Genomic DNA, 26356 nt, shown 5'->3' with positions numbered 1-26356 from the left:
ATAAATACAAAGTGGACACTTTATTTTTTACAAATTAATCTGTTTCTGTTTATTTTTTTCATATATTGATTCTTTTCTCATTTAGACAATGACTCAAAATGTCAATAACAATGGCTATAATGTGATAGAAGACAACAAAAAATGAGATCCAATATACAGCATATAGACATTAAATACGTATTGAAACAAAAACCCAAAAGGAGAATGTAAAACAACAAAATAAACATTTGAGTAAAAAAAAACAAGGTACAAGTCAGGGAAAAGCATTGGTGTTTCAGCTGAAGCTCCCGTTCAATGTCTAAAAGTGACACACAAACCATTAAAACCTTCTAGACTGCTCGTCTTTCGTCGTCAGAGAATGGAACAGCCAATCAATCACACTTTACATCCCAGGGAAGGGGATAGTAGTAAAAGTATGTCACATCTAGAAAGAACTACAGTGATGGCATTCTGAGTAGAATGGACAGTTTTAAGGTATGGCAGTGTAAAAAGTGCTGATTCTCCCATACTGAGGGAATGAAGATCATCCCAACCCCACATTCATTGTGCTGGAGTACAGTATAGCATCATTATCAGAATCCACCTGCAATCTCTAGTCATATGTTCAAGACACAAGAAGCAGTCTATCCAGGGCTATACATGAATTCTCCACCAGTCTTTCCTCCTTTCGCAAAATAAATTCATGTAAACGACAAGTAGAGTGATGTTCAATGTAAGGATGTTGAGGACGCCTAGACCTGTTTCTCTATCAGTGTGTGTGTGTGTGTGTGTGTGTGTGTGTGTAGATCCTTGAAACCAAGAGACCCAAACAGACAGGCCCACAGAGCAGTCAGTAGCAAGGAACCATTCTACATTGCGGGACAGGGACCTACTGGATGGTGCATACAAGAGGAGAGACTAAGACCACTAAGTAACTTTGACAGAATATAAAAATAACCATTTCTTGCAGTTCCAATGTCATTTCTCGATGATTTTTTTTTTAAACGACTGGGAATACATTCTATGCTAACATGCAGAACTAGCAAGTGGTGCACGGTCTATGTTATATTTCAGTGCAGGCCATTCAGAATAATAGCATTGAGATCCTGGTAAGAGGACTAAGGTGCATATGTGCCATTCAGTTCTCACTTATTTCATTGACGAAGCTTTTGGGGATTCTAGCATTGTCTCTCAGTTCCATCGCCAGTATGTGAAGGATCTCTTGGGTGGGTGGTTTGTGTTTGGGTGAGACTGCAGTGGAGAAACAGGTCTGTCAGTGCAACAGTTCAGGACAGTGGTTTTGAACATGGATGGATCAACGTGACGGGTCATGATGAGAGAGAGGCGGGGGCACCAACCTGCCGTACCCACATCTCAAATCATCTACACATAGAGAGGCAATCTGCTGGTTACATGGCTGTCTTTGGAAGTGCTTCTGTGAGTGACTGAGGAAAAGCAGGTGACCCGTCCAGTCTAAACACTGCGTCTGCGGACGTAGAGCTACGTCAACCCAGTTGTCGCGCTCTCTCTCCGGTGTCTGTTAGCCGCAACAGATCATTCAAGAACATAAAGTCCTATCATGACCTGCCTGCCACGCCCACCTGGGTCCCACGATCACACCGTTCACAACAGCTGCAAGAATGTAGATTTAGAAACAGATATCATATTCAAGCGTCTCTCTGTCTCCCTATCTGATTCGAAAAGTGAATCATGGTTCAAGTTGGAATTCAATAATTCAAGTAATTTGTCGCTACAAAGTGAGGCTTTGTAGGTGAGACCCATAGCTGGATTGATAGATAGATTAACTAGTCTATGTTCCTGTCATTGATAAGCACCTTTTGTAATAAACATTGCATTATATCAATCCACATTCTTGCATTGTGTGTGTGTGTGTGTGTGGTTGGACAACAGTGTTTGTTCATAGGGTTATGTGTTGCCGGGAAAAGTAGAGGATTGCTCAGCAACTCAGAGAAGTACTTATTGCTACAGCAAATCAGAATTGAAATGCATCAATGTAATTCAGGTAGTGTAGAACAGTGCCAGGTATAAGCCCATAGCAACCGCAGTTCACCTTAAACCACACATCTCCTCTCTATCTAAAACCGTATCTCGTCAAACCATTTGTTCTAAATCACATTTGTCTTGAAACAGAACAAAAGTTTGAAGGGTATGTCAGTATCATATTGCAGGTGAAATACAGTCGATAAAACTATTACTTTTTGAAAAACAGATCTCCTGACACAAAACAAAATCTGTTCATCGCCAATGAAAAGAATACGCACAAAGTCAATAAGAAGTTCATTCTGCACTACAAAGAGGACTGCCAACACAAGACCAGTCAGTGTATCCGGTGAGAGGGATATAGGCCCATGCATTGGAGCTTGATAACCAAGCCTACACTCTTAGAAAACAAATTATTATCATTCTAGAACCTAAAAGGGTTATTCAACTGTCCAAAAGGGTTCTACCTGGAACCAAAAAGGGTTCTCTTATGGGGACAGCCGAAGAAGCCTTTTGGAACCCTTTTTTCTAAGAGTGTAGCTGCACCCTATGTTGTTGTGGCATATTATAACTGGTAAGAGGTTTGTTTCAACCTGTGCCATGCTTTTGTTTGAAGCACAGTCACTAGCACAGTTACATAGTATTCCCTAGAAGTAAAACGCTGGCCTGCATACTGCACACTGGAAACCCATTGGCCGAATCACTTACTCACAATGGGCTGAAAGCACAGCTATCGACTCAGGCTTTAATCTAGAGTGCTGATGTTACAACAAAAACAGGCCTTTGCTTTCTTGTCTCCCTAGAGCTGTTGGAACAGTCTTAAAACGACAGCTTCTCTGTGGCTTTAACCCTCCTCTGTTGTCGTCAACAACAAAACTAGAAGGCTGAGTCACAAGGTTTGGTCTTTGAGACACTGGAAGGAACACTCACTAGATGAGAAGATTACGTCGACTAGCTTCTGAAGGTTGCATGAGGCTCCATTCTTACCCATTAATTTACAATGATGACTATCCCCAACATTACGGCAACGTTACAGAACCTAATGGGAACGTTATGGCGGTATGAACTCTTAGCACCATTTAGAGTACTGAAACGTCTATACAACCTGTTTCGCTTATACTTCTAGTTCAAACCACTGGCGACGATAGAGAGGCATTGACGTGTAACAACCACAGAGAAAAATACCGACCTATCGCCAATAACGCTCCCATAACGCTCTAATAACGCTCCAATAACGTCCTAATCATAAAACCAGTTCTCAGGGTGTGAAGTGGAGGACCTCCAGTGCAGTATGAGACTAACTTGGATCAGAATTAGAAAGTGAGGCGATGGCATCATTGAAAACACATGTAAAAACACTGGTGGTGGGATATTGTAATAGTGAGGAGGACATCCTCTTATCTGGTTCAAGTCACAACATTCAGCACTGGAGGTCTTTGACATGGCGTCGAACGCTTGCGGTTCTTTTTGCTGGGCGACACGGAGAACCAGTGCCCTCCTTTTTGCACTGACAGGCAGGCAAGAGTGAGCATGGCATCGTTGACAAAATTGAAATAAAAAACAACAACAACAGAGCACTGAAACAAAGAGGAGCCTGGAAGGGAGGAGAACGCCGTGAAGATCCTCCTCCCTCGTCTCTCCTTTCTCCTCAGCTTACAGACCAGCGCTTGTCCTTTCCCATTCCAGTTGTGAGAAGATGAACCATGTCCGTTTAGTGGCGTGTCCCTGGAAAATGAACCGTGCGTGTGTGTGTGTGTTGAAGAGGTTTCACAACACGTGTGTTGTTGCGTTTCTTTCACAGTGTACATCGTCGATGATGTGTTGGGGAGTGTAAAAGTGTGTGTGTGCGTGTGTGTTTATCATAGTAGTTCTCTGAAATTTGTGATCATATACTGTATGTGTGTGTGTGTGTGTGTCATGTGTATATGTCTATGTGTGTATGTGTGTCTGTGTCTGAGGGGGGAATGTAAGGGACTTGAAGTGTGTGTGTGTGTGTGTGTGTGTGTGTGTGAGAGAGAGAGAGTATCGTCTGAGTGCAAGTGCAGACGGTTAGAGGGACCGGAGTTGGTGGGTGAGGTTGCGATTCATCATACAGTTCAGTCACACCTGTGACCTCTCCCCTCCTCACTCTCTCCGTTGCTCCTTCTCTTTGTTGAAAAAAATAATAAATCTCCGTCCGTCAGTCTGTCTCTCTAGACGAAGGCCTCGGGCGTGCTGCCGTTGTTGATCTGGACGTAGATCTTGGGGTCCTCCTCGCGCTCCTGCTTCTGGCGTTGGAGCTGGCGGCTGTAGCAGAGCAGGTAGAGAGGCAGGCAGAAGCCCAGCACCGTCAACCCCAGCAGGCCCACGTTGACCTGCACACAACCACACACAGGAAGTGACATCATCAGTCAGAAGAAAGGAGCGAACGGCTCTGCTGTTTTCACATTGGACAGCAGTGTGTGCTATGACATGTACTCTGGGCAGATTACTTTAGAACAAGGTGGCTTGTATACAGTAGCCTTTGCGGCATTATGCTCATAGCACATGAATGTACTTGGGTCTTCTGCATTAGTGAGCAATAGGTGTCCTGTAGTTTGTGTAAGCTCTGGGAAGGGTGAAAGGTCGTTGCTCTCTTACCCATAGGGGGTCTCCCTTCAGGGGGCCCATCATGGCCATGAAGAGGGGCTGCTGCAGCAGGGCAAACAGGGCGCTGATGAGGGACTGCATGCCTGTCAGACTGCCAAACTGAGACGACGGGTACCTAAGGAGGACAACCAGCATGAGGCACTTGTGTGGAGGGGACTGTGCGCACGCACACACACACACACACTCCGGAGACACTTACACAGCAGCATACAACCCTCCAACCGCAGAGTGGATGAATCCTCTCACAATGGTGTGCAGAATAAACGATAGAATCTGAGGGCAGAGAAGAAAGGAGAAAGAGAAATAGTTCAACATGATGTGTTCTAGAATCTACAGGCCCAGGGCATACATGGTGCCCTGTTCCTCCATCCTAAAATGGAGTCCATGTTTAATAAATAATGGCTGGACAGAGATGTTCCCAGAACTGGGTTGGAAATAACTTGCATAACTTGTAATGACACTTCTGTCCGCCAGGGGACACTGTTGCATTAAATAACGGCTCAGCTGCAACAACATGTGAGTCACTCGCCCTCTTTCTTTCTCTGCACCAAGATCACTCCCTATGGGTCTCGGTGGGCTTTACCAAAACACTGGGAGGCACGCAGTGAAATGTGCGCTTCTCCACCGCCACTAGAGGAAAGAGAGAGAGAGACGGAGGAGAGGAAACAGAGGGACGAGTTACCTGGAGAGGGAGGCTGGGGACGAGGCAGGTGACCCCGAAGCCTATCAGTAGCAGGTTGGTGAAGATGAAGGCCCGGGTGGCGTTGGTAATCTTCTGGATCTGTCTGTCCCGACGCTTGGGCTGGGTGAGATCTCTATCAGAGGGGACATCACATGTTACACACAGACTTATACAGGTTATACAGATGACAGTCTTGTGGATACGGTCTTGTGGATGCTAGGGGAGTATGTGGGAGGCAGGGGAATGCTCTTTTGGAGTGTGTGTGCCTGAGTGAGCGTGTTTGAGCGTGCGAAACTCACCTTGTGCCCGGCTTCACGTTCTCATCCTCACACTCTTTGAGCTTCCAGTCCATAATGTACCCGATCACCGGAGCGGTCATCAGACACAGCAGCTGCAGCACTCCGAAAATGGAGGTGTACACACTCACTGTGAACGGCAGGAGAGACAGAGAAGTGTTATTCCCCAGGACTATTGCCTCCAAAGCTTACACGCCGTCAAAATAGCATGGTGTTTACAGCAAAATGGACAGGGTTGCAGATTAGGTTATGATTCATGGGGTAGGCCAGAGTCTTGAGTCAAAGTGAATCTGTGTCAGAGGCAGAGAGGGGAATAGATGGGCTGTGCTCATCTAATCTAGCCTGAAGTCTTACCTACTTCCATCTTCTCCTCTGCAGACGCAGTAAGAAGTCAGTGTGACAGGAAGAGGAAGAGAGACAGACCAAGAAGAATTAGCCGAAGCAATTCAGAGATAGAAATAAGGGCAATGTGAAACAACTCCAGGGTGGGCGAGATTACAAAGGAGGTTACAAGAATGACAAAAGAGCAGTTAGGTGACAAGTCGTGAGGTAAACTACTATACCAACACTACAAAGGACCGATATCTTTTCATGTCCGTGTTCCAGGCACATTTTCAAGACGCACACGCTCGCGCACACACGCACCTGTGCTGAAGTCTCTGTCGGACAGCGACTCCAGGATGTTGTTCATGGCTCCCATGTAGAAGATGAGTCTCAGCTGGGTGACACACATGGTGATCAGGCTGAGCATGAAGATAGGACTCAGGATACTCTTCATGAAGGACTGGGCTGTGGACACACAGGAGGAGAGACAGATCAACAACAGCAACAGAACACGGAGGGGGACACACAGGACTGTAACGTTTAGCATCAGATTGGAGTGAGGTTTCACTGTGTGTACTGTACAGGATGGGCCTTCTTTTCATTTCCTCCACATGCTGTGACGGAAAACTACCAGGGCAAGCTGCTTCACCTCAGAATCAACATGGAGGTAGGGAAATAGGGAAGCTCGGAGTCTAAATAGTCCACGGGTCCCTGGGGTGGCAAGGTAACATGTGGGGGCCCGCGCTGTAAGCAAAGGGGCCCAGGGCCATGGTCCGTTAATCATCTACTGATCTCACAGCTGTAAAAGCTGCGGCAGGGCAGTGGAAAAGTCTTAATGGTCACGCCACAGATGTGTCCAGCGTTTATTGCCCAGTGCTGCAGGTATCTCCTATGCTCTGGAGACGGGACCATAGGTGACATACCGGCTGGACAAGGGGCTTTAGAGGCTGGTACATGAGAGCAGGTGGTTCTAACAGTCTGTCTCCGCCTATAACACTGGGTCTCCCCTGTGTCCTGGACCCATAACATGTGCTATTCACAATGTGTTTCAGAGTAGGATGTGGGATCAGTTTGGACAGTGGGATCAGTTTGGACAGACAGACAGACAGGGAGGGAGGGAGGGAGGGAGGGAGAGAGGGAGACAGAGAGGGAGAGAGGGAGAGAGGGAGAGCGACAGAGAGGGAGAGCGACAGAGAGGGAGAGAGGGAGAGAGACAGTGAGAGAGGGAGAGAAAGGGAGAGGAGCCCCTTGAAAACCTCCTGATACGTGGAACTTGTCCAGCAGGGTTACAGAACCGCGGGCATCCATCCTGTGTGTATAATGACCCCCCCCCCCCCCCCCCCCCCCAGAACCCTTACTGACTGCTACCTGCCCTCTGGCCCGCCCCACCACCGCCACTTGAGCAGCACTTCTTGGAATGCGGTCCGAATCGATTGCACGGTCCGTTTGGTACCAAAGAGAGCCTGCAGAGAACCACAGGGCGCCCCGCTGGGAGTTTGTGACCCGAGGGCCGAGCCCGAGGGGGAGAGGGGGCACAACAGGGTGTGGAGGGGGCACGTGGCTGATTTGAGGGTGTTTTGGAGGTTTGTGGCTAATTCCACTGTACAAATCTGGGTTAAGGCAAAGTTCACAGCCAGTTGCGCGTTTGCAGGATTTAATTTGGGAGCGGGAGGATGGCCTTGGTGACCTCAGAGCCAATGACAGCTCTCCCTCAGACAAGCCGGCAGCTGGGACCTAAACACTGGCTGGTGGGTGAGCCCACTCTGAAACATCAACATTGCACCGTTGTAGTTAGAGCCCGTATTTACAAAGAGTTATAGAGTATGGAATATAATCCATCATAGAGGGACAGTCAACCATATTCTAGATCTGGGCCTGTGTCTAGGATCAATTTAGCCTATTATATCAAAACAAATATGATTATATGAAAAAGTGGGGGATCTGACCCTAGATCAGTACAAGCTACAGGCCCAGATCTAGCATATGGTCGACTGTTTACCTCTGTTTACCCATAAAGCAGGGCTACAATGATCCATTGTATTGTATCTATTGTTCTCCTATCTACATTCGACACCATGGCTGGAGCAGGGTGTTGTGTTGGACAGTTTTTGTGGGTCTTTTGACATCAGACAGGTTTCTGGCAGACATGTCCTTTGTTGTGTCCAAATGATGTGTAACAATGAAACTGGCACGCTGGCTTTTGGCCTCATGGAGTATGGATTTGTGGAGGTACAGAGCTTGAAACCCATTATGGCAAATCCATTTTGAGAATGAACCCCATCACACTCACAATGTGCACAGAAAATGCACAGTCATTATTTATTTTCCTACTCTCCATCTGAAAGACATCAAATGCATCATGTCCTCTGGTCTGGGATGAACAGATGTGGCCTGGCCAGACACTTACATTCCTCCTGGGACTTGCACTGGACCTCCAGGTCAACGGTGGAGAGACACAGCTTGTTGCCCTCCTGTTGGGCCAGCTCCGTGGGGTTTTGCTTCATGCTGTTCCCCACGCTGAGTCGTCTCCCCACCGTGGTCACCTGGCGGTAGAACTGCTTTCCAGTGATCTTATGGTCAAAGCCCAGCCAGCTGAACTTGATCTTCACACTGAGGGAGACAGAGAGACAGAGAGAAAGGGAGCAGGGGAAGAGGCCAAAAACAGAGGAAAGGATGAGACTAAATCCAGCTGTATGAGAGCAAAGCCAGTTGAGCTCCTCACCTCATTAGCTTTCCTGTACACAGGGCCTCAAGCCCTCGCCATGCTGCAGAGGAACGTGTGCTGGGGGATGTAGTGTACTGAGCTCCAAGGAGAATGGAGACTATGGAAGGCCTTAATATTCCTACTCCAGCTTAAGTAGATGAACCTCAAGTCCTAGTATTATCCCCTAAACCTGTTATTGTTGGCTAATATTAGGTTAGAACTAATGCCATACTCTAACTAATAATATAAGTTATATCACATAATTAATGATTTAAGTAGCAAATACTAGTAATACTAAACTAACATTAGGTTACAGGAATGACTGCTATTTATAGGTTACCAGGAATGAAAATATGCTGTAAAACTAATAATAACTAAGAAAGCTAACTCATTTTATGTTAAGGAGTGTGATGTTTTCAGGAGTGTGATGTTGAGGAGTGTGATGTTGAGGAGTGTGATGTTTAGGAGTGTCTTACGTGTAGTCCATATCCTCAGGTCCAGGGAAGGGCTCCAGGGGCCAGTTGAAGAAGCAGTTGATGAAGACAAGGCCAGCGCAGGCAGCCCACACCAGCAGGATGGTGATGAAGGTGGCTCCAAGGTCATAGATCACCTGACGAGAGAGGAAGCAGGGACCAACAACCACAACATTAGCCTCTGTGTCCGACCTTCACACTGCCGTGAGGGAATAGGGAAGTGGAGTCAAACAGGTAGCCCTGATAGATGAAAGCATAGTTAGCCTCGATAGCTAGCCTCCATAATGGTGTGCATGAGTACGTAGACTAGCTAAGTAGATGTGTGTGTAAGTTACCTTGATCCCAGGGAAGGTGACAGCGGAGGATGCATACGATCCAATCATGAGAGCGATGAAGGTGGAACGGAGGTCACCAAACATATTGGGAAGCTGAGGAGAGAACACAAGAAAGAGACGGGACATAAGATTAGGCCACACTTGAATCAGACCAATGCAGTCACGGGCATAAAGACTCTTGTGTAAAAACACATGAATAGCCATAGAGACGCTCAGTCACCGCCTGACATCACACTAGGGAATCGTAAATATGTTTTTGGGAGGTTGTTGACAGAGAATGAGTGATGTGGGCGGAGTCTTGGTGATGCTCTTCCCCCACACTATTTATGACAGAGTGAGAGAAAGTCCAGAGCAGCTTGCATATGTAGCCCTCTTCTTGAGCTTAAAGCACAGGCTGTTCCCAACTCAACTCCTAACTGTAAACAACTGTCCTTGAGAGGAGAAGGAGGGAGAGAGGGGGAGGGGAGGAAAGGAGGTAGAGGGAGAGAGAGTAAGAAAAATAACATTTTTAAAAAACAACATACTTCCACTGTGTGTGCACTTGAATCTCCCATGACAGAGTCGGGGAAGGGAAAGGGAGGGAGAACAAAAATGCCACTGATAAAAACACCAGCACAACAACTCCTGAACAGAGCTGTTTCATGGCATATTTATTGAACTGGGTCATAGTTCAACAGTTCTCCAAGAACTCCTCCGAAACCAATCTCTCCATCCGTCCATCCACCCTCACCACAGGTTCCCTGCTTGTCCGAGCCATGGAGGAAATATCTCACCTCGTGCCGTGGCCTCCCCAGATGGCATTACCCTTAACCACTAATTTGAACAAAGGTTAACGGCAGAATCAAAACGTCCCACATGACAGCTACACTAACAATCACATTCCAGTCCTCCTGAAGAAGTGAAATGAGCTGGGACCATCTCTATTATGACACTTACAGTAGGAGTGAGTAAAGCTCTACTGCAACTCAGCACTGGTGCCTCGTTGTCAGGACAAGAAGAGGTGTGTGTGTTCATGTGTGTGTGTGTGTGTGTGTGTATTTTACTATCTTTGTGGGGACCAGAAGTGGGGACATTTCTCCAGTCCCCAAAAGGAAGAAGGGTATTTTAGGCTTAGGTGTTAGGGTTAAAATTAGGGTTAGGTTTAGGGGTTTGGGGTTAGGGTAAGGGTTAGGGAAAATAGGATTTTGAATGGGAATCAATTGTTTGTTCTACACAAGGATAGTAAAACAAATGTGTGTGTGTGTGTGTGTGTGTGTGTATCAGGCTCCCTCGTCTCTCCTTTCTCCTCAGCTCACAGACCAGCGCTTTTCCTTTCCCATTCCAGTTGTGAGAAGATGAACCATGTCAGTTTAGTGGCGTGTCCCTAGAAAATTAACCATGTGTGTGTGTGTGTGTTGAAGAGGTTTCACAACACGTGTATTGTTGCGTTTCTTTCACAGTGTACATAGTCGATGATGTGTTGGGGAGTGTAAAAGTGTGTGTGTGCGTGTGTGTTTATCATAGTAGTTCTCTGAAATTTGTGATCATATACTGTATGTGTGTTTGTGTGTGTGTGTGTCGAGTGCTTGTGTGTATGTGTTGGTATGTGTGTCTGTGTCTGAGGGGGGAATGTAAGGGACTTGAAGAGTGTGTGTGTGTGTGTGTGTGTGTGTGTGTGTGTGTGTGTGTGTGTGTGTGTGTGTGTGTGTGTATCAGGCTGGCAGATAGAAGACAGAAACACTGGTCTTATGCAAGGCTACCTCTCCACCATCACTCCTAGCACCCTACCAACCTCCCACTTAGCACAGCTTCAATCAGCAGTGTTGGCTGTGGCATTGCCCTGGAATAAACTCATATGGAATATGCTGAATAATGTGCTTGAGCGTCATCAGGGATGTGACTTCCATTGCTCTGCTCTCCTCAGTTCCCCTATCTATCTGTCACCACCAGACCATCAGTGTGTCATCAGACTATCACATGACTTTCAATGACCTCACTGAGTCAGTTACAGACAGACAGACAGACAGACAGACAGACAGACAGACAGACAGACAGACAGACAGACAGACAGACAGACAGACCAAAACCGTTATTAACCTATGTCCCAGTCACCCTTTGTCTGTCTGTTCTGCTAATATCGTTGTTTACCAGGTTTGGATGTAATGGAACGAGTTCACCTGCCTTTGATCAAATTAAGGACATGCAGGGGGAAAGGGGAAAAGAATGAATTGTCAACAGAAGGTAGAGTCTAAAACATCAACAGCATCGGAAGCTCCAAACCAGCTCCCAGCTTAAATGCTGCAATGACTGTAGTTGCCTCATTAGTTTTAGTGGTCTGAAGTCAGTTTGACTGTGAGTTACTGCGGTGGTTCCCAAAACAAACCACCACAGACAGGTTTCTCGTTCACGAGCAGAAATCAAACCACATAATTATGTCGTATAACTATTACATAATAAGAAGGATATCCAACTGTCAATGTAATGAAGGAGGTAGATGTACAGCTTGTGAGAACAGGCAGGTTCAGGTTGGGAAACAGGATCTGTGTCACTTAGTGAAAAAGTCCAGGGGGCGCTACGTTGTAGAACATTCAGATATAAATACTTTATAGGATGTAGAATAAGGAAATCACGTCAGCACTAATAATGACATTTCTCTCTGCAACGTTGAACAATGTTTTCCTACTGGCCCTGGCCCTGATAGCGGTGCAGCCATGACTTTGTCTCCCTAATCTACCTGGCCACAGTACAGTGCTCCAATTTCGGAACACTTCCCGAATTCTACTCCATCAGGCATGACTAAATACTGTGTCTAGAGGCAGAAACGACAAAACCCAGGGCTGGTTAATGATTGGCCAGCTCTTTTCTCTCTAGGCCAATCTCAGTTAACCTGAGACATTACCTGTTCCTGTTTCATGAGTACTGTCTCTGGCTTGCATCCCAAATGGTACCTTGTTCCCTACATAGTGTACTACTTTTGACCAAGTCCCTATGGACCCTGGTCAAAAGTAGTGCACAGTATAGGGAATGGGGTGCCATTTGGGGCACAGACCCATCTCTGTTAGCTATGCTAGTGCCAGGAAGAAAAGGCAGGGTCAATACAAATGGTGGACTGTCTGCATTCACCTACCAATCTCTATTTGGCTCCATTTTGGGATCTGAACAGTCATGGAGTTAAGTATGTTTGTAGAGTGTTGGACTATGAACAGTGTCTAACTCTATAGGATGTACTGGAAGCTAAACAAGGTTGCTATGTACTTCCATTCTTTTACATTTGTGTATTGTTGTGAATTGTTAGATTCTACTGCACTGTTGGAGCTAGGAACACAAGCATTCCGCTACACCCGCAATAACATCTGCTAAATATGTGTATGTCACTAATAGAATTTGATTTGTTGTGTGTGTGTGTGTGTGGTGGTGGGGGGGGGGGGGGGGGGGGGGGGAATCAACAACATGATGGGCAATCCATTAGTCTTTAACCGATACAGGCTGATGACTGTGGCTCTATACACTGTGTTTGTGCCCTGAGCAGATAACAAAATGTCTGCAATACACTTTCAGACACTCACAGCGGTGAAACTCGGCTACGTGCTAGCAGATATCACTTGAGGAAAATTGAGAAAATCCCTATCTGAAATGCTGAGTGATGTTTGCAGACAGTATAGATTGCCTGTGGTAAGCAGTTTTCCTCTAAAGCCATTTAAGGACGCAAGTCCTATCCTATTCTTATCTAAGTAAATACTACACATTCTACACTTTGCATATCAAACTGTTGCTTACAAGGGGAGGTGCATGAGCGTCTCAAATATGTGCACTGCAGTTCTACTTGGAAAACAAACCCTAGCCAGAAAACAACCCCTTGCGTCTGGGTTCATCTGATTATTTTGTGTGACGGCAGCAATGATTGTTATCTTTAGTGCAGCAGACGGAGAAAAAGTGGGAGAGAAAAGAGGAGAGTGGAAGAGTGGAATAACTAAAAGCCTCTGAGGCACAAAGGCCAGAGAGAACAGACAAGGAGGAAATGGACGGAAGGGGGGGAAACAGAGAAGTGAAAGAGAGAAGAGGGGCTGCTGTTGCGTAAAAGCTGTAGTGCTTACTGGGCTGGTTCTCAGAAGCCAAAGGGAACCAGTACAAACCGGTCCAATCCTGACAGGACAGACCTCCATCATAAAATGAGTCAACATGCTGTGTCCCTGACGACCACACGCAGACAACACCGGCCTGAATATCTCCATCTCTGTGCCATCACTCTACCACTCTCTCTCTCCTTCCCTCTTTCTCTCTCTGTCGTCAACACTTTGTTTTGCAGTACTGGCCTTGTTGTGAATCCCTATCCACTCCTACTGGACGTTAAACCTAAAGCTGAGTGTACAGTGAAAGCAAAAACAACAGCATGTGCAGCAGTTGACTGCCTCTACGATCCATCCATGTCCTTTAATAAGGAAGTCGACATGACCCTGCGATCTGTCCTCCACAGTCGAATAGTGTCATCAAGCGCCAGTTAGCAAGTCAACCTCTGATGCTAGGACATTTTACAGGCAGGGGGGTGTCGGTGGCCGTGGTGGCGATCCCTGTCTGAGTAGCGAAGAGCTATTGTTAGTCTAGCCTGGTCCAAGATCTGTTTGTGCTTTCCTGGCAGGAGAACGACATATGCAAATGTGGGACTAGCACAAACAGATCTGGGTCCACCTCAGCTTCGGCATTCATCTCTCTACCCCTTCCATCATTCTCTTTCCAAGTGCCAGGAAGCAGTAAATAATCATCTAGGTAAATCGAGCCAGACTGAAACTTAATTCCCCCCAAGGACCTAATGACACAAATCCCGGAGAGGGATTGGGCCCAATGAAGAGGTCCTAAAATAGAAAGGATTAGAGTTTCATGCAAAACATGACTCAGAGATAATAGAATCATCTTAACACGTGCCGCAATGTACAAGAGGAGGAGCGCTGCGTGTGTATGCATGTGCGTGTATGCGTGGGAAGAGTGCGGAGAGAGGGCCTGGGGGGGTTGGGGTCTGGTTGAAAGAGAGAGAGATGGATAGAGGAAGGTTAGGAGAGATATCTGCAGTGGTGATTGCTAATACTATGGCTGACTGAGGGAGAGACTGAGTTCAAAGCTATTAAAGAGAAGAGGGAGGGACGGAGAAGAGAGAGGGAGAGAGACAGACAGCCTGCTGCTGGTAACCGGAGAAGGGGTCAGACAGAGATCGGCTAGGCACTTTACTGATAGAAAACAGAGGTGTGCAGAGGAGAGCTCTCGTTTACCGCCTTGGGTTCTCCTCCACTTGTTTACTGCAGCTGTACTGCCTGGGACACAGAGTGCTGAGTGTGCAATCATAGGGAGAGGGAGGGAGGGAGGGAAGGAGGGGGCAAGCTGCCAAATCACAAATTAGAAGAACCAGGAAGAAGAGAACACATAGAAACAAAGAAAAAAGGTGATGGAGTAGGGGCATAGCGGTGCATACCTTTCCTTTCGAGTAAGCCTACAATCCAGATGACTTTGAAACACAGAATAAATCTAAACATAATCATATCAACTGTCTGTGGGGGACAAACTCAATGAGTTCAGACTGATTGAATGAGATACCATGTATCCATTTAGTCTTTTGTGGGGAAAAAAGGGTATATTTGAATAATTTTTTTTTAAATGTAAAAAATATTCTGTGAAAACCTTTGACCCCCACACCCGGGAGGAGGAGAAGAAAGTTCAGAAGAATAAAGGTCCCGCTGTACAAGAACAACATGAACCCAGACCAGCAGTGTAAAACACACTGTTAGTCAGAGCAAGGAATTACCGCAGTGAGGTTACTGCAACAGAACAGCTGAAACAACGCCAGAGGCCAGTTCTTTGGCACTCACACAAGCATGTACACACACACACACACACACACACGAGGGAACTAAACAGCCATAGCAGGACAGGCTGAGACATGCTGGTGTGGGGAATGAATGAAACCAGATAAAATTAAAACAACACCTACAGTATGGGAGTGGGAGTGGGGGGGCAGAAGAAATCAGCTGGGCAGCTTCTGGGTGTAGTGGTAGTGTGTGAGTGTGCCAGCCAGACAGACAAACAGACAGAGCCCCTCTGAACCCCTGCAGTGGGGGGTAGTGGGGAGGCCAGGGACAGGAAACTGCCAGGGAGGGGTTGAACGAACCCCAGCAAGGCTAAGTGTTACAGCCTTCCTACTTCCTGTTTGTCAGCTCAGCATACCGTGTCTCTTTTCTCTCAAAATTATTGTGCGTGTGTCATTGTCTGTGTTTTATCTACGCAGATAAACAATGAAACAATGAAATCATGTTATCTGTAAACACCATTGTGTCAGTGAAAACCCGGCCGGTCCTAAGGCAAGATCAATCAGAACATTTAGTCTAGCTGCCTGTGAACCCTGGCGGTCTGCGCCACCCAATCAAAGGGCTGCGTCCCTGTCAGGATCATGAATAAGTAATGAGGAGGTGTCTTTTTTAGGCTCTCAGCTGGACCAGAGCACAGTTGAATAATTGATTTCTAACGCAGGGTCTTTCTCTCTCCTTTTCCTTTTGCACGTGGCCTCCCTGTGATGCAGCACTTTCTCCATGCGGATGACACCCCCATGGGAGGGTGTACGACATGTCCCGCCCACCCACCCTTCTCTCTTCTTCGCTCCCCTCTCCACGTCTCTCTCCTCACTCCTCTTTCTGCTCCCCTGTCTCCCTACTCCACCCTGCACCCTAGCGGCCCCCTCCCCCTCTGCCACTGTTCCCCATACCCACCTCTCTCTGCTCACTCCCCTCGCTCCCCTCCCCAGCCTCACCCTGCAGTACAGGAGAAGACACCACTTACCGTGAGGGAAGTAAAGGTCATGCACATTCCTCCGAACCCGTTCAGTGCCAGAGCAAAGAATATGAGGATGGACAGATCTGGACAGGGAGAACACATGTGTTAAGGAGACGGGATGGAACAGACACACATACTGTACTACAATAGAACGTTGAGTAAATAAAGAAAGAATGAAGAAATATACATACTCTTGGGGTCGCTCGATCCATAAGCGATCAGGATACATGAGAAGGCAAAGCAGGTACTGAAATAACAGAACAGGTTGAATATGAGGAAGGCTTTTCATACAAAGACACACACCCAAGTCAGAAACAGAACATAAAAATATATGCAGCAGGAAGTTGCGGCCACTAAAAAGTACTCAACCCTGTACAGAGGTTTTTGTGACAATCTCAATAAAAACATTTTAGAGTGCCGTGTTTGCGGCAATTATTCTGCCAATACGGGCGCCATCCCACTTCTGACACCAATATAGCGAATTTGGGGTCCAGCCCCTGCCGGGACTCAAACCTGGGTATCGAGACTGTTACCCCAACACATTAGCTTAAATTATAGTGGCCGCAACTGTACATACCACCTCGTCTCTGTTCTCTTACCTGCCGAGCAGCCGGAGCTTGCGGGGGCCATACTTGTCCATGACAATGCCCAGGGGCAGGGTGATGGCACTGAGGAGGAAAGAGCCCACGGTGAAGGCCAAGTTCAGCATCTCATCCTGGTCCTTACAGATGGGCCAGCCGTTCATCTGGAGGTACTCCTCCTCCACCACGGGGCTCTGGGTGATCCCCTCCGCATCCCCAGCCTGGACTGGCTCAGACTGGTTCTGACTGGTGCTGTTACCTGGAGGCACAAGATAACTTTATGGAACCTTCAAATTCAACTTCATGATCCCAGAGGGAAATAGATTTAGCATGGTACATAGAAGACATCAAAACATACATTTAAAAAGGGATTCCTGGTGTTTCGGTAGAGAAATTAAACATTATCCGACCATCAAGACGGGATTGGAAAAAACAGTGATGCTAATTTGACCAGAAGACCCACAGACGAAACAAACACTCTAAGGTTCCTTCCAAAACGTTACATTCTAGCTTGATTAGATAGAATGTGCCAATTGGGAGAACGTTATGGACCATCTGAATGATGAAAACATTCTGAGAGTGCAGATAGAATATAGGTTTGTTTGGAGTTGGATTGCAACATTTCTTGCGTTAGTGTTCTAAGAGACGTCCTCCCTCACTTGAGACCATTGATTTCAGAGGAAATATCTTGAAAAGTCATCCACCTCATATGCATGCCTAGATTTGTGTTTAATTTGTGTCTCGTGTGTCTCTTCCTGAAACAGTGTGAGCCACGGACAGGCCAGGGAGACAGAAAAAGCTCGGTGAAAGATACTGTAACAAACTGTTGGGATCAACAAGCTGCAAAAATAGCTGGGAGACACTGGGTCTACTCTGAACCCCCATGCAATGCAGCTCCATGGCAAACCAACCACCTTAGCACCCCCAAACGTTCCCAGAGTGAATCCCCAAGAGGATAGAGACAGAGCGCTCCAATCATCAGTCGTTTATGTCCATCTTTCATACTTCATAGCACTGTTTGTTAAAAGGACCGGAGACCAGTGACTTGGTTATGAGGCTTGTTACTGTTGTTGTTGAGGAGAGAGAGAGAACTGTAGACAATACCCTAGTCTCCATGAGTTTAACTCAGACAAAACAGATAAAACAAAAGACTATGATGACAGCCTTGACAGTGGCAAGTCTCGTAAAAAAATATATGTTTAGTGGCCTAGGGGAGCTAGTAAGGCATTGAGTAAGGGCCTGGGGGAGGATAGGACGCAAGACAAACTGTTATTGTTTTCAGTGATTTTCAGGTGATGTGACTTTGGACAACCTTCCAAAAACCTTTGGTAACAAGATGTTTTTCAAGCAGTCTTGATAAGCAGGTTGTTGTTTTCTTGAGGGTGAGGCTGCGAGTAGACATGGCTGTCTTATATAATATGTAGGTTAAAGGTGATGGTAGATGGCAGTTAACACATAGGTTAGCAGAAGGCCAACGGCAGCTGGGCCTGCCTGGCTGGGGGGGCTCTTACTGCTGAGTAATCCAGACAATGTGAGCCTGTACTGCTGCTGAGTAAATAAGGGAAGCGCCCTGAGCGACGCACAGCACAAACACTATGTTAGCGCAACAATGGCCTTAAACCGCCTTCAAACAAATCACTGTTCCCTTCTCTGTTCTGAGGGTTTACATCGTGATTCTAATGACTCGCAAAGCATCCAGTTTCATTGAAATCGTATGGCACAAAAATGATTGTGACGTTATTGCTCTGATACTACAGTTCACCTAGCCTAAAATATTTGAATAAAACTTTTCCCAGCTAGGGCCTGCAGCTATCTTCCTTGTAATTTAGTCTGAATAAGAACATTCAAACTCTAAGGCCATGCTCTAACAAGATTATTACATTACCAACATAATAAGAACATAATGTGATATGTGTCATCTTTAACCTGATAATCCATCAAGGGGAAATGGATGTGTTTCTTACTCATGTCAAAAAAACAAACATTGCTTTGTGTAATAATCAACTCATCAATCTTCAACTAATCTATCATTCGATCTGCCCATAGATGCTGTGTCAATCTCAATGCGTCTGACCCGATCACTTATCAGTGATACATGTAAATGACTGACAGAATCAAGCGGACTAGCCTTGTTGCTAGAAAATGGTTGCCATCAGCGTAGAATGTCTGCATTTCCTCACATTGACTCATCAGAGGAAGCCAGAGATAACCAACTGACAGTATTTTTCATCATCAGCATTTAAAGCTCTATCTATTTCAAAGCAGTGAGCAGACAGAAGATTCATCAACTCCAGATAATGTCCTCTCTGTCCTCCCTAACACCGCAAACATCCCACTGTTACTGAGCGCTAATAACGCTAAGACAACACTGATTCAAATAGTTGGCTAATAACAGCTGGAAGGAAGCTAGCCTGGTGCCAGATTTAAAAAAGGAAACAAATATGTTTTAATGTCACATACACCGGATAGGTGCAGTGAAATGTGTTGTTTTACAGGGTCAGACATAGTAGTACGGCACCCCTGGAGCAAATTAGTTTTTTTTATTTCACCTTTATTTAACCAGGTAGGCTAGTTGAGAACAAGTTCTCATTTACAACTGTGACCTGGCCAAGATAAAGCAGAGCAGTGCGACACAAACAACAACACAGAGTTACACATGGAATAAACAAACATACAGTCCATAACACAATAGAAAAAAAGTCTATATGCAGTGTGTTCAAATGAGGTAAGATAAGGGAGGTAAGGCAATAAATAGGCTATAGTGGTGAAATAATTACAATTTAGCAATTAAACACGGGAGTGATACATGTGCAGAAGATGAATGTGCAAGTAGAGATACTGGGGTGCAAAGGAGCAAAAAATTAAATAATAACAGTATGGGGATGAGGTAGTTGGATGGGCTATTTACAGATGGGTTATGTACAGGTGCAGTGATCTTTGAGCTGCTCTGACAGCTGGTGCATAAAGTTAGTGAGTGAGATATGAGTCTCAAACTTCAGTAATTTTTGCAATTCGTGCCAGTCATTGGCAGCAGAGAACTGGAAGGAAAGGCGGCCAAAGGAAGAATTGGCTTTGGGGGTGACCAGTGAAATATACCTGCTGGAGCGCGTGCTATGGGTGGGTGCTGCTATGGTGACCAGTGAGCTGAAATAAGGCGGGGCTTTACCTAGCAAAGACTTATAGATGACGTGGAGCCAGTGGGTTTGGCGACAAATATGAAGCGAGGGCCAGCCAACGAGAGCATACAGGTCGCAGTGGTGGGTAGTATATGGGGCTTTGGTGACAAAACAGATGGCACTGTGATAGACTGCATCCAATTTGCTGAGTGTTGGAGGCTATTTTGTAAATGACATCGCCGAAGTCAAGGATCGGTAGGATAGTCAGTTTTACGAGGGTATGTTTGGCAGCATGAGTTAAGGATGCTTTGTTTGCGAAATAGGAAGCCAATTCTAGATTTAATTTTGGATTGGAGATGCTCAATGTGAGTCTGGAAGGAGAGTTTACAGTCTAACCAGACACCTAGGTATTTGTAGATGTCCACATATTCTAAGTCAGAACCGTCCAGAGTAGTGATGCTGGACGGGCAGGTAGGTGCTGGAACTGATCGGTTGAAGAGCATGCTTTTAGTTTTACTTGGAGGTCACGGAAGGAGAGTTGTATGGCATTGAAGCTCGTCTGGAGGTTAGTTAACACAGTGTCCAAAGAAGGGCCAAAAGTATACAGAATGGTGTCGTCTGCGTAGAGGTGGATCAGAGAATCACCAGCAGCAAGAGCGACATCATTGATGTATAAAGAGAAAAGAGTCGACCCAAGAATTGAACCGTGTGGCACTGTTAAGTATGCCGATAAAAATGTGGTGATTGACAGAGTCGAAAGCCTTGGCCAGATCTGTGAATACAGCTGCACAGTATTCTCTCTTATCGATGGAGGTTATGATATCGTTTAGGACCTTGACCATACATGATGAGGAAAGAGTTATGACAAATGTGCTTTTCCAAGTTCCATTACAGAAATATAAAGTTGTTCTATTCTGTTCTATTGTACTGACTGGTATGCTTATTGGTACACTTAAAACCTAATGGGGTATTTGGTGGTAGTTGTATTATTACTGACACTGGATGCTTCATACAAAGAATAAAAACAAGAGGCTTGATATTTCCTGTGCAATATGTTCTGTCCACGTTGTCAGTGAACCATTCCTTAGCTAAACTGAGTGGAAACCGAGCTAAGTCAACAGTACACACCTTACAGTGTTAAACTAACAGACTCTACCAAGATAAATGAAATGGGGGCATGGTGACAGGCTAGTTCATGTGACGAAACACACGAGCTGCCGGAGAGAGAGAGAGATGAAGGGAACGGGAGGCAACAGTGTTGTATGTAGGAGGAATGCGAGCCGCACGCTTCACAGTGTCGGCCTAACCACACACTTGTATGTTAGCAGACCGAAACAGAAGCAGCCCATTGTCCAATCTCAGATCCTTTAAATGGAACCAACGATATGGGGACTGAGGTCACCATGACACCAAACACAAAGGACTCTCAGCAATCTGTTTAACAGATGCCCTTTGAACACATTCATATTTTAAAACATAAGAGAAGAAAAGGATGAAAGAGTGTCGAGACTGACCTGATTTGCATAAACGAAAAGGCCTATTCACATGTTAAATGCTGCCTGGCAAACAGAAAGCACTGTGGCAGGTGATCAGAGGACTCTTGAGTCAATCACAGGCCATGATCTATCAATATTATCATGTCATCTAGTCCATCACAGGACATGTTTTAATGATATTAGGTTACGACCTACCTAATGATGATGTGCTTTATTTGTCTTGTCATCGCAAGGTCTCAGTAATGACACATATTTCTCTCTCTCCCTCTGTCTCTCCCTCCCTCTCCCTCTCCCTCATGCCCACTTCCGGCCCACTGCCTCCCTAAGTGTCTGTGTGTTTGAAAGATGAAAGGAGGACAGATGAGTCATAGAATATGAGAACAGAGCGAGAGAGAGAGAGAGAGACAAAAAGAGAGAGACAAAAAGAGACAAAAAGAGAGAGAGCGAGAGCGGAGAAAGATCCAAGTCACCGGTTCGCTGTAGCATTTGGATGCAAATAAACCAACAAAACAAAAGATACCCTTATGAGCACACAGAAATGTACCTGGTACTTTCACCCCAGATCCCGCCCCCACCACCCCCTGGTTTCATCCATCATCTCTGGGATGTGCATGATTTAGTGGAACCATCAAATCCCCACAGAGAGAGAGCGAGAGAGAGAGCGAGAGCGAGAGAGAGCTCTGAACCATAGCTGCATTAGAGGCTTGTTAAACAGGCTGACCACTATCGACGTGTTCTTTTTTCTCAAAGCTCAACATTGGCGGGGATGAAAACAACGCAATAGTCTTGGCCAATGATCTAGTAAAACCCCCTCACACACTTTCAACACTAGCCAGGTGCATTTTTCTTTGAAGGCCATTCACTCTCCTTTATGGCAACATCATCAATAAAACTGTACAACAGCCCCAAATTAGGTAATCATCTGCAGCAGTTATTCTGAACCTGTACTCATAAAGCATTTCAGAGTAGAATAGCTGATCTAGGATCAGGTCTCCCCCGTCTATGTAATCTTATTCATGATCTAAAAGGAGAAACTGATCCTATATCAAATCAAACTTTATTTGTCACATGCGCCGAATACAACAAGTGTAGACTTTACCGTGAAGTGCTTACTTACAAGCCCTTAACCAACACTTGGGTGACTGAAGTCTCTGGCAATTTTATGGGCTTTTATTATATAAGTCCTGGATGGCAGGAAGCTTTGCCCCAGTGATGTACTGGGCCGTTCGCACTACCTTCTGTGGCGCCTTACGGTCAGATGCCGAGCAGTCGCCATACCAGGCGGTGATGCAACTGGTCAGGATGCTCTCGATGGTGCAGCTGTAGAACCTTTTGAGGCTCTGGGGACCATTGCCAAATATTTTCAGTCTCCTGAGGGGGAAAAGGTTTTGTCGTGCCCTCTTCACGACTGTTTTGGTATGTTTGGACCGTGACAGTTTCTTGGTGATGTGAACACCAAGGAACTTGAAACTCTCGACACGCTCCACTACAGCCCCGTCGATGTTAATGAGTTCATGGGCCCCCCTTTTCTTTTCAGCACTCCTGCTCTGTGACTCTTTGTGAATGTGGCCCTGGTTTCGTTTGCATTGACCCTCATGGGGGAACTGATCATGTCAAATGTAAGTGGAAACTCGTACAATTCGTCTGCTCAATGTGATTGGATTAGAAACCCCCATCACTTCATCCCACCCTCGCCCACAGAATATCCATTCTATCACACCATTCTATTGTAACCCCCAATGAAAGAACTTGTGGCATTGTTCTAAAGAGCACTATTGAAGTGCTGGATCGTTCCAACCAACGTGACTGAATTAAAACTATGAAGACACATAAAGTCACCTTTGTCTCACAGTAGTGAAATAGAAACACCTTTTGTTGCTGAATTAAATAAGTAGAATACGTAGGATTGCTTAAAACACACTTAATATTTGTCAGACCTTCCAAGCGATATACATTCACGTGTCTCACTTACTGAGTGAGACAGCAATAGTTGACATAGAAAATATATGTCATAAAAACAAATGTTGCTAAATGTCACACAACATAAACCAAGCATTCACTGAGGGAAAAAAAAACTTGCATCATTTTCATATGTACAATACTTGTGTAATAACATAGGTATAACACATATAATAATGGTATTCCTTTTGGGGGTTTCTTATTCATTGTAATAAAAACAGTCCACAACATAAAATATATTTGATCACCTTGAATAGTGTTATACAACCATTTGTCTTCATTTCCCAACCCCTTATATTGAAAAAAATAGGATATATAACACAGAGCATTATGGGTATTGTAGTGCAATCATGCTACACAGCCTTACCAGGTTCTCTGCAGAGGTAGGAGTAGAAGCCTTCAGACTTGAGCATGATGAGCAGGGAGCCCCAGCCCAGCAGCACAGCAGAGAACAGCAGGTTCTCTATGACCGCAGTCACAGCCATCCACCAGCGCCTGGAGAAGGCTGTGGCCAGGGAGGGTGCCATCTTCACAGGTAGAAGAGGGGCACAACAGGGCACGTAGAACAATGGAGGGCTGGTTGCCTGGAAGATAAGGTTGATACATGGTAAGGGCCAGGCCTAAGAGTGTGAAGAGTCACATTTGGTAGTTGTTTGACATCCGTACTATACTAAACTGTGTATGAGTTGTTGAGGGACACTTCAGAGGTAGCCTATACATAAGGGGGATATACCTACACAAGGAAGCAAAACATGAATTTCCATTGCAAATAACAGTACATTATGCTAATTATGGTATGTGTACAGTAGAAGACGAAGCTATCCTTCTTTAAGTTACTGGGCATCCCTTGTCTTTGTCCTTGTAGGATAATCATTTTTCACTATTACAAAACAGCCGAGCTCATACAGGAGTATGCCTGGACCACAAAACCCCTCCTACTAATGTACCAAAACCCCGCCCTGGCTCCCTCTGATTGGCAGGTAGTTTTCTGGACCTCTACCATTGGCTGCATATTAACAAAGCTACCAAGAATAACTCCACGTGAGGGCAAGTTCTAGCCGGTTCGAACCAGTGCGGCGCGAGATTCTCAGCGACGACATCTCCTTTTTTGTTCCCATCGCCATCTTCATCCGAAATAAATACATGCATCTGGGCTAATCATGTATCGTTATATATAATGAGGATAATTTTCCTCCACTATGCCCATGTTATCACGAAATGTAGCGTAAAATGTGTTTCTATTTATTTCAAATTCATTCACAAATAATTGTATGACCAGCGATGAACTACACACCTTTTATTAATTAACACAAACCCACGCTGGCCAATTAACTATTAGACATGCATGGCATTTTATATTAGTCTGAGGTCGTATTATTTTCTCCTGATTTCACTGTCATTTTATTTTCACTACATAGTTGCTTATAAATGTTAGTTATTTTATCGATATGTGTGAAGGTCAGGTCCTCAGTACTATGGACAAAGTGTATAAAGCCTACATTTTCATTCGCCTTGTCCTTATGAGACCCTTAAACAATAACAGTATGGTGCGGGAAATGAGCAGCTCTATAAACTGGTCTGAACTGGACTGAAATCATCAGCGGTCTCAATGCGCCTCAGCCTCCTCCTGCACACCCCCACCCCATCTCGTTCGCATGAAGCTCAGCTGTTCAGTATCGTAAACACAGCACGCCGAGCATAGGAATAGTCTCACCGTACGCACCAAAACTGCAATTAGCCTACAGCTTCCATGCAGTTCCAAAAATCTAAATGTACTTTTATTGGTGCTGTTTTGGTAGCAACGACATTGAATGGTTTCACTATCAACATGCAGAACATGTTCCCGCAATGGTAATGTTATTACTAAAAAGCGGAATACATATGGACGCACAAGTAAGACAGTGTTACCTAATATGGCTGTACTTCGTTGCAAAGCGCAAATTTCTCTATGGACATTAAAAATATATTTTTTTTTACTATTATATTCTATTATTCCATTCTAAACCCTTAAACTCAATCTGCAGAGAAGCAAATAAAATGATAACGTGACACTGAAAAAAGTCGTAATTTAAGTACATTTTATAAGTCAACTGCATGCTGTTATTTCCCTATAATAATTGTAACATTTGGAGACGGTGTATAGGCTACTCAAGCAAAACACCATAAACAAAAACATAATTGGGATGATCACCCCCTCTAAAATCATGTTGACTACACATCATGTAACAGTAAAGTCGCTCCAGGGGAAACTAACACCACTGCAATCAACAATAAACACATCTTGTGAAAACATTAAATTCATTGTGTAATTGACTCGTACTTTCCTTGATAGCCTATACACACACTGTCATCTTAAGTTTCCATTGAAACATTGTTGCATGTTTTGCCTAGGATAATCAGTCTACATCATTTCAGGGTCGGCTACGAAGATATAACAGAATAAAAACAATGTTGCTTTTCTGCACACTCAGTGTAACATAGCTTATATATTTTTTTCCGTGATCAATTTTCAATAAAAGCAAAGTAGAGAATTTACAGGTTCTTCCCCTTAGAATAACAGTAGAGCATCCCTACAGTGCGGTACCATACCTGAGTGTCTGGAACCACGAACAAGGTCGCCTGCCTCTCCGCTCTGTCTTTGTCTTCAAATCTATAGTTGTTATTCTCAAAACAACAGCTATATACTGTAGACTATACTCAATCTTTTGTTTCTTTGCATCCACATCTCTCTTCAACGCAGATTCCTGCTTTTATTTTCGCACCGAAAGCTGCACAAACAAGCCTGGGTCTCCATTGGCCAGGTCCTGAGCTAGAGACGAGCGCAAACCAATCAGAGAGCGCTTAAATGATTAAATTAAATAATTAATTGGTGACAACAGCCAGCTAATGTTTTGACACAAAAGACAGGGTGGGGTGGGGGGTTATCGTAAATACGATTAACTTAAATAGGGGGGGGGGGGGGGGGGGAGGGTTATGACAAATAAGATTAA

The 26356-nt window shown here is 45.2% G+C and overlaps 1 protein-coding gene across 1 annotated transcript; it reads right to left on the bottom strand.

Annotated features, from left to right (window-relative positions):
- Positions 1–19: 19 nt before the first annotated feature.
- LOC110507524 (large neutral amino acids transporter small subunit 4) lies at positions 20–26162 on the bottom strand. The gene is made up of 14 exons (XM_021587567.3): positions 25956–26162; positions 23734–23950; positions 16814–17054; positions 16406–16461; positions 16221–16297; positions 9423–9515; positions 9091–9224; positions 8318–8520; positions 6232–6375; positions 5590–5716; positions 5291–5423; positions 4808–4881; positions 4600–4723; positions 20–4334 (listed from the first exon to the last, which is right to left on the bottom strand). The coding sequence occupies exons 2-14, from the start codon at positions 23891–23893 to the stop codon at positions 4173–4175; spliced, it is 1728 nt and encodes a 575-aa protein (XP_021443242.1). The 5' UTR covers positions 23894–23950; positions 25956–26162; the 3' UTR covers positions 20–4172.
- Between the last annotated feature and the right edge of the window lie 194 nt (positions 26163–26356).

This window comes from Oncorhynchus mykiss, chromosome 27 (assembly GCF_057628025.1).
Source record: "Oncorhynchus mykiss isolate SJ-2025 chromosome 27, ASM5762802v1, whole genome shotgun sequence".
NCBI classification, from domain to species: Eukaryota; Metazoa; Chordata; class Actinopteri; order Salmoniformes; family Salmonidae; genus Oncorhynchus; species Oncorhynchus mykiss.
The sequence above is the reverse complement of the archived record's forward strand: the minus strand, read 5'-3'. Positions and strand labels throughout refer to the sequence as shown.

What these genes read in the sequence shown, in the direction of transcription:
- LOC110507524 (XM_021587567.3), bottom strand. Translation starts at nt 23,893, where the DNA reads ATGGCACCCTCCCTGGCCACAGCCTTCTCCAGGCGCTGGTGGATGGCT. An exon ending in CCTGAGGATATGGACTACAC is followed by an intron (nt 8,521 to 9,090) that starts GTAAGACACTCC and finishes TGTCTCCCTCAG; the next exon opens with TGTGAAGATCAAGTTCAGCT. An exon ending in GTGCAAGTCCCAGGAGGAAT is followed by an intron (nt 6,376 to 8,317) that starts GTAAGTGTCTGG and finishes GTGTGTCCACAG; the next exon opens with CCCAGTCCTTCATGAAGAGT.